General features: G+C 43.3%; 1 protein-coding gene across 1 annotated transcript; it reads left to right on the top strand.

Moving 5' to 3' along the window:
- Window positions 1-1,610: 1,610 nt before the first annotated feature.
- Window positions 1,611-3,912, top strand: SLPI (secretory leukocyte peptidase inhibitor). Its single transcript, XM_003253625.4, has 4 exons — window positions 1,611-1,710; window positions 2,420-2,578; window positions 3,002-3,151; window positions 3,734-3,912. Exons 1-4 carry the CDS (start codon window positions 1,626-1,628, stop codon window positions 3,736-3,738), a joined length of 399 nt encoding a protein of 132 aa, XP_003253673.2. The 5' UTR covers window positions 1,611-1,625; the 3' UTR covers window positions 3,739-3,912.
- The last annotated feature ends 4,885 nt before the right edge of the window (window positions 3,913-8,797 follow it).

The raw sequence follows: 8,797 nt of genomic DNA on the forward strand, positions 1-8,797 counted from the left end.
CTTCCTTCTCTTTTTCCACCAAAATTTGACTGATGATTGATTGATTATGTCCAAGTCTTCTGATCCACCAAAATTTAAACCATGGAGTGACTTTTGTATAAAGGGATCTGCTGCCAGTTGACTGTCTGGTTGCAGAATACTTAAATACTTCATGTGGGGCCATCGCTGCTTGATAATGAGTGGGTCTTTCATGTCTATGGGAAGTTCCACAAACCTTCACCTTAGGAATGAATGGGATAATTCCAATTATGAAGATAATGAGTCAAGAGCTTGGAGTTTGTAGCCAGATGAGCTTCGGTTGAATTTTATTTTATTTTAATTTTTTTAAGACAGGGTATCACTCTGTCCCCCAAGCTGGAATGTAGTAGCACAATCATGGCTCACTGCAGCCTCAAACTCCTGGGCTAAAGCGATCCTCCTGGCTCAGCCTCCCAAGTAGCTGGGACTACAGGCATACGTCATCATGCCTGGCTAATTTTTTACACTTTTTTGTAGAGATGGGGTCTCAATATGTGGCCAGGGCTGGTCTCAAACTCCTAGTCTCAAGAAATCCACACACCTCAGCCTCCTGAGCAGCTGAGACAGCAAGTGTGTGACCCTACACTCAGCTATGGGCTGAATTTTAGAGATAATGATTGCTCTCTTTATAATTAGAAGCAATCTATGCAGACTGGGTAGCATATAGAATGGGTTTAATTTTTTGCTGTCATGTGAGATCTGTAAGGGATTTTGGGGAATTTTAGGAAGCAATCCTCTAAGATCTCAAATTATCTCATAGCTAAATGTTGATTACAGTGACTGATGAGCTGCTTTCCCCCTTTATCTCAGATTCATTTCAATTCTCTTTAGTGGGAAGGGATACTATTCATTTATTCTTTTCAGAGTCCCTTCATGCCCTTAATTTCATAACCCTCTGAGAAGGGCTGACTTGTTAGTATCATTTCATTTCACAGCTGAGACAACTGAGCTCCGAAGAGATTTGTGGAGAGCAGAGCTCTTCTTCAGCTTTCATTTGTGAGTGCTTTTCCTGTATCAGGCACAGAACAGGCACTGGGGATATAACAGTGTAAATATTTCAGGGAACTAAGTATCAGTTGGTTAAACGAGCTGAACTTTTGAGAAAGAAACCGCATTGAGTAGTCAGCAGAGTTTCACAATGCCTGAGAGTCCAGTAACGTGAGAATCAGAATTAGTAATGTGAGAATAGGATGTATTGCACAAAGTCTCAGCTGGGAGTCTGTGTCTGTTTTCAGTTCCAGGTCCAGGTAGCACCTTTGCAATTGACCACTTTTTCCCTCTCTCCACCTATAGGGCTAATGGCCTGGGGTCTTGTGATGTTTAGGGCTCAGATGGACACTGAGATGGCCTCTTTAATCAACCAACCTCCCAGGCCAACCTCTTCCCTTTCTTTTCTGGTAGTTGCTGTGTTGGCCTCACAGCCTTACCTGGCATAGGAAAGATAAACCATCTCCTTGGTGTTAGGATCTCTGGTCTCTGGCTAAGCTTCCTGCTTATGCAATAGTAGCTGGGAGGGGCCAAAAGAATTCTGGTGGGTCCACACCCACTGGTGAAAGAATAAATAGTGAGGTTTGGCATTGGCCATGAGAGTCACTCCTGCCTTCACCATGAAGTCCAGCGGCCTCTTCCCCCTCATGGTGCTTCTTGCCCTGGGAACTCTGGCACCTTGGGCTGTGGAAGGCTCTGGAAAGTGTAAGTTGGAGTCACTATGGTCTAATCTGGGCTGCAGGGTCAGAGGTGGGGTCTCCTGGTGGTGTGGGTGTGTCCCCTCTGTAGGCTCTGATCCCTCAGCTTAGTTTCAGGAGACCTCCCTGAGGGTGGAATACATGTCTGGCTGAGCTCCAAGGTTTGTGTGAGAGTTTCTGAGCTTCCGGAAATGCTTCCTCTATGCAGCCATGCTGTCAGCCCAGGTCCCTCTCTCTCTTTCTCTCTCTCTCTCATGGTCTCCCTTCTTCTTCACCTGTCTGCGACTCTCAAATATTAGTTTCTGACTCTGCTTCTTTGTGTCTTTGCTTCTGCTATTTTGTCTCTGTGCTTCTGCCTTGGGCTTTAGCTCTCAACTTCTCTCACACCGGTTCTATTTATCTTTGTTCATCTCTCTCCATCTCCATCACTCCCAGCCTTCCTCTCTGCCTTTGTGTAGCCTTGTTTTGCTCTTGGGTGGGAGGCCTTGACTAGAAGCCTGCTGCCCTTTTCTTGGGTGTGAAATGTCCCCTCCATTTGTCTAATTCAATCAAGCCCATCAATCCACCTGGAGATCAGGCAGGCATGACCCTTTGGGTTTTGTGGATAGCTACTGAGGTAAGGGTCTCTCCCCTTCAAAAGTGGTGCTTTGTTCAGGAGGAATGATGGCTCCTCAGTGCCCAGCCTCCTCCTGACCTCTTGACTTTCTCTTCAAAAGCCTTCAAAGCTGGAGTCTGTCCTCCTAAGAAATCTGCCCAGTGCCTTAGATATGAGAAACCTGAGTGCCAGAGTGACTGGCAGTGTCTAGGGAAGAAGAGATGTTGTCCTGACACTTGTGGCATCAAATGCCTGGATCCTGTTGACACCCCAAACCAAGGTAAGCAGGTCGGGGAACTGGGTAGAAAGGAGTGAGCCTGAGTACACAGCTTTAGGGGGATGGGACTGGGTGATGGGTCCTGCCAGGCCTCCTTGTCAATCAGTCAGTGAGTCACACTGCCCTAAGCAGGAAGGTAGCCAGCAGCTGGTGAAGCAGTGGGCATTTAGATAGCCAGGTAGTTGGAAGCCTCCCACCTAGTCAGCACTGGACGGCTGGCCACCTGCATCAATGGGGGACCTGATGTTCTAGGAGAGCCAGGTGCTATGTTTGGGGGGTGCCTTAGGGAGAAGGTGGTGGTGATAGAGGTGGGGAGGGGATGATCCCGCCTGCTCAGGCTGGAGCAGGGGCTCACTCTAAAAAGTGGGGATGGGAGGGGTTGTGTAAAGTACAAGGCCTCTGACCGGTAGCCTCACTCTCACCTAGCAAGGAGGAAGCCTGGGAAGTGCCCAGTGGCTTATGGCCAATGTATGATGCTTAACCCCCCCAATTACTGTGAGACGGATGGCCAGTGCGAGCGTGGCTTGAAGTGCTGCATGGGCATGTGTGGGAAATCCTGTGTTTCACCTGTGAAAGGTAAGCAGGCGGCGAGGACACAGTAAGCTCCCTCCAGCCCTCTCAGCCTCAACCCTCCGGAGGCCCAGGCATAGGGGCAGGGGGACTCCTGACCCCTACTCCAAGCAGAGCCTCTGTCTGACTCCCTTGTCCTTCAGGAGAACTGTTCTCCAGGTCTAGGGGCCAGGATTTCCATAGGATCACCTGTGGCTTTGATTCTATTCTAGTGTCTCTGGGTGGGGGTCCTGGGCAAGTGACTTTCTGAGTCTCAGTTTCTTGATTGGTAAAATGGACATAATGAGATTGAAAGTGCTCCGCAAAGCACTATGTGCACTAAGAATTTATTATTCAGGTTGTTTCCATCATGTTTTCTGAGGTTAAATCACAAAGGATCAGTGGAGTTTGAGGATTATCTAGTTCAATGCTTTGAGTTTAGAGTTTTACGGTGAAAACGAGACTTGTGTCCTGACACTAAGTCTCTCTCAACTATAGCACTATCTTGCTATTTTCTCTATCTCAGGAGGATCCTTGGGCAGGAGGAAGGATGTGGATATGATTTGGCTGGTTTCTATGCTGAAGCTCTTATCTGATTTTCTCTCACAGCTTGATTCCTGCCATACGGAGGAGGCTCTGGAGTCTTCCTCTGTGTGGTCCAGGTCCTTCCCACCCCCAGACTTGGCTCCACCACTGCTATCCTCCTTTGGGGAAAGGCTTGGCACACAGCAGCCTTTCAAGAAGTGCCAGTTGATCAATGAATAAATAAACGAGCCTATTTCTCTTTGTACATCCTGCTTCTGTGATTCACTGGGGGTATGAGTGGGGTGGGAGGCTATGAGGGAAGATCTAGATATGAAGCCTCCTTCCTATGGATACGTAGTGGGAGGAAGAGACTTAGGGACTGGGGGGACTTGAATTTATATCATGAGTCTGAAAGTGCTGACTCTGTGATTTGATCTCCTAAATTTCGATTCTTTTGTCTGGGAAATGGCAATAAAAGTCAGTCTCTCACAGCATTTGGAACACGGGAGGAGGCATTGTGTATGTAATAAATAGCAATGTTACAAGGCCACAACAAGTTCTCAAAAAATAGAGGCTATTTGTCGCTTACTGGAGTGATTTTGAGTCTCTTTCATTTCCTCTCTCTCCAAAGACACTATTTCTTCTATTTTAAGATGAGAACATTATCACAATGGGTAACATTTATGACACACTCCATACCATGCAAGGGTGATGGTGCCCTTGACTCCAAGGGGCAGGAGTAACAGGAACTGGGACTGCTGAGAGCTAGGGAGCAGGCAAAGGGCCTTACTCTACATTGCTCTGCTCTGTGGACTCCAGAGGAAAGAGACAACTTGATTAGATAAGATTTTTTAAAATATTGTAATTCAATCCTTTCCCGGAAAAAGTCACTAAACTAAAAAAATCTTCCTTACTACTTTCAACCAATGCTCTAAGAGCAGCAAGGGAATATATTAAATTAACAATTCAATGAAGAGGAAAAAGAGGGAGAACCATTTTATTTCTTTGATGAGCGTGGCAGTCACCCTCCACGTTGGCCCCCAGTGATCTCACCTCTTGATATTCACACGTTTGTGTAGCCCCCTCCTGCATTTTTCCATAGTTGGTCTGTGTGACCAATAAAATATTGCAGGCTGGGCGCGGTGGCTCACGCTTGTAATCCCAGCACTTTGGGAGGCCGAGGCGGGCGGATCACAAGGTCAGGAGATCGAGTCCACGGTGAAACCCCGTCTCTACTAAAAAATACAAAAAATTAGCCGGGCGTGGTGGCGGGCGCCTGTAGTCCCAGCTACTCGGAGAGGCTGAGGCAGGAGAATGGCGTGAACCCGGGAGGCGGAGCTTGTAGTGAGCAGAGATTGCGCCACTGCACTCCAGCCTGGGCGACAGAGCGAGACTCCGTCTCAAAAAAAAAAAAAAAAAAAAAAAAAAAAATATTGCAAAAGTGAGAGAGAGTTATGTCCTCATGAAATTAGATGACAAAATGCTTGCAGCTTCCATTTTGGGGGCATTCTGCCTCTCCTCAATCACTTACTCTGGGGGCATTCTGTTGCCAGGTCATGAGGACACTCAGGCCATCTGTGCAGTTGCCCACAGAGTGATGATCCAACACCTCTGGCCAAGAGCCCATGAGGAACGGAGGCCCACCCACAAACACATGAGTGAGCCTGGAGTCTTGCTCTAGTCTTTTAGTTTTTTTTTTTTTTTTTTTTTTTTCTGAGATAGAGTCTCACTTTGTCACCCAGACTGGAGTGCCGTGGCATAATCATGGCTCACTGCAGCCTTGAATTCCTGGGCTCAAGTGATCCTTCTGCCTTCACTTTCTGAGTAGCCGGGACTGCAAGTGCACATCACCACATCCAGCTGATTTTATTTATTAATTTTTTTTTTGAGACTGAGTCTCATTCTGTCACCGACGGTGGAGTGCAGTGGCGTGATCTCGGCTCACTGCAAGCTCCGCCTCCTGGGTTCACGCCATTCTCCTGCCTCAGCCTCCCAAGTAGCTGTGACTACAGGTGCCCGCCACCACGCTTGGCTAATTTTTTGTATTTTTAGTAGAGACGGGGTTTCACTGTGTTAGCCAGGATGGTCTTGATCTCCTGACCTTGTGATCCACCCGCCTCAGCCTCCCAAAGTGCTGGAATTACAGACATGAGCCACTGTGCCCGGCCCCAGCTAATTTTTTAAAAACTTTTTGTAGAGATGGGGTCTTGCCATGTTGGCCAGGGTGGTCTTGAACTCCTGAGCTCAAGCAATCTTCCTGCCTTGGCCACCCAAAGTGTTGGGATTAGAGGCATGAGCCATTGCACCTCGCTGTCTCTAGTCTTGAAAAGACTGCAGTCCCGGCAGACAGCTTGACTGTAACCTCACGAGGGCCCTGAACCACAACCACCCAGCTAAGCTGCTCTTGGATTCCTGACTCTCAAACTGTGAGTTGATGTTAATGGTTTTAAGATGCTAAGTTTTGGGGAAAGTTGTTATACAGCAATAGATAAGTAATACAATGAATTTAGCAAAAATTTGATACTACAACCAAATATGGACAGTAAAATAAAATTATGAGCCAATGTCATCTTCTATAAACATAGGTATGAAGATCCCAAGTAAAATGCTAAAAATTAGAATTCATCAGGGTTTTAAAAGCTTTCATAGAGTTCAATGCGAATGTGAATTTTTTTTTTTTTTTTGAGACGGAGTCTTGCTCTGTTGCCCAGGCTGGAGTGCAGTGGCCCAATCTCGGCTCACTGCAAGCTCCACCTCCTGGGTTCATGCCATTCTACTGCCTCAGCCTCCCGAGTAGATGGGACTACAGGCGCCCACCACCACGCCCAGCTAATTTTTTGTATTTTTAGTAGAGACGGGTTTCACTGTGTTAGCCAGGATGGTCTCAATCTCCTGACCTCGTGATCCACCCATCTCGGCCTCCCAAAGTGTTGGGATTACAGGTGTGAGCCACCACGCCAGGCCATGAATGTGAATTTTTAATTAAAATTAAAAATAGGAATGAATCCAGAAAAGGAAACATACCTGAAATTCTGTAGCAATATCTACATTAAGTTAAATTTTCAGAGGAATTATCCCTGAAGTCAGACAATAAGGATCACCACTATTTTCAACAGAGTATGAAATATTTAAAACTGTGCAGTTAAATGAGATAAAGGAATAGGTGTACAAGATTGGGAAGAAAGTTACAAAATGGTCATTGTTTGCAGATAATATTGTTTCCTGTATAACAATTTGAGACATTCAGATAAAATAAGATTTAGGACAGTTGCTGGGTAAAAGGCCTACACAAAATTCTATAGCATTTCTACACATTGTTTATAACCAATCAGAAATAATAGAAGTAGACAAATGCTACAAAATACCTAGGAATAAGCCCCTAAATTGTGCCAGGCCTTCATGGATTAAAAACGAATTTTAGAAATAAAGGTCTAAAATATGAACTCGGTAGGTAAAAAAAATAATGTTTATGTTTGGGAAGACTTAATAAGGTAAAGATGATGATTTCTTTAAAATTATTTCTAAATCCAATGTGATTACAATAAAAAACCTAATACAATTTTTGAGAAGAACTTGATGAAGTGATCCTACAGCTAATGTATTATTAAAAGGTTGCAGTAGAGCCCACAAAATTTTTTAAAAGTACAAGAATGGAGGGTAGCTAGATTAGGTATCAAAACGTGCTAATGATGTAATAATTAGTGTAGTATGATGTTGATACAGGAATAAACAAATAGTCCAGTGGAATGGAATCCCTATGAGGATATCCTGAGAGTGACAGTATATGAAAAAAAGACTATATACAAGGAAACATATATTTGTGGACACTTATTATAGAAAGGGAGGAATTTTTACAGCTGAGTAGAGCAAAGCTCAAACTAGTAATGAAAGCAATTGACTTTTTTTTCTTTTAAAGTTCAAACTGATAACTTTTATGGAGTTTAACAATAATCTCTAACACGGTTATTTGATTCCTGTTTATTCTTTTCAGCCACTACATTTTAAATTTCTTTTTAAGTTTTTAATTGACAAATTATAATTGTATATATTTATGGGGTACAATGTCTTGAAATATGCATACAATGTAGAATGATTAAATAAAGTTAATTAACATATCCATTACCTTATGTACTTTTTTTTGTGCTAAAATCATTAGAAATTTACTCTTTGCAGTTTTTAAATAGATAACACATTCTTGTAAACTATATTCACCATGCTGTGCAATAGATCTCAAAAACTTATTCCTTTTGTCTAATCAAAACTTGGTATTTTGACCAACATCTTCTCTCCCCAACCCCAGCCTCTGGCAACCACCATCCTACTCTACTTCGACGGGTTCAACTGTTTTTCATGCAAGTGAGATCACCCGCTACTTGTCTTTTTCTGCCTGACGTTTCATTTAGCATAACGTCCTCTAGGACGTTCATGTTGTCACAAGTGACAGGATTTCCTTCTTTTTAAAGGCTGAAGAGTATTCCATTGGAGACATAGATATAGATCTATAGATATATCACATTTTCTTTATGTATTAATCCCTTGATGAACACTTGGGTTGATTTCACATCTTGGTAATTGTGAATAATGATGTAATGAACATGGAAGTGCAGCTATCTCTTCACCATTCTGATTTCATTCTGTTTGGATACATATCCAGAAGTGGAATTACTGAATCATATGGTAGTTCTATTTTTAATTTTTTGAGAAACCTTTATACAGTTTTCCATAATGGCTGTACTAATTTACATTTCCACCAACAGTGTGCAAGGGTCCCCTTTCTCTACATCTTCTCCAACACTTATCATTTGTCTTTTTGATGGTAGCCGTTATAACAAGCATGAGGTGATATAGTGTTTTTCCCGTTGTGGTTTTAATTTGCATTTCCCTAATAATTAGTGTTGTTGAACTTTTTTTTTAATATACCTGTTGGCCATTTGTATGTCTTCCATTTGTATGCTTCCTTTGAGAAATGTCTATTTAGGTCTGCTCATTTAAAAAATCACGTTGTTTTCTTGCTATTGAATTGCTTGAGTTTCTTATACATATTTTGAATATTAATGCCTTATTGGACTTACAGTTTATAAATATTTTCTCCAAATCTGTGGGTTATCTTTTTACTCTACTAATTGTTTTCTTTGCTGTGCAGAAGTT

Source organism: Nomascus leucogenys, chromosome 13 (assembly GCF_006542625.1).
Source record: "Nomascus leucogenys isolate Asia chromosome 13, Asia_NLE_v1, whole genome shotgun sequence".
NCBI classification, from domain to species: Eukaryota; Metazoa; Chordata; class Mammalia; order Primates; family Hylobatidae; genus Nomascus; species Nomascus leucogenys.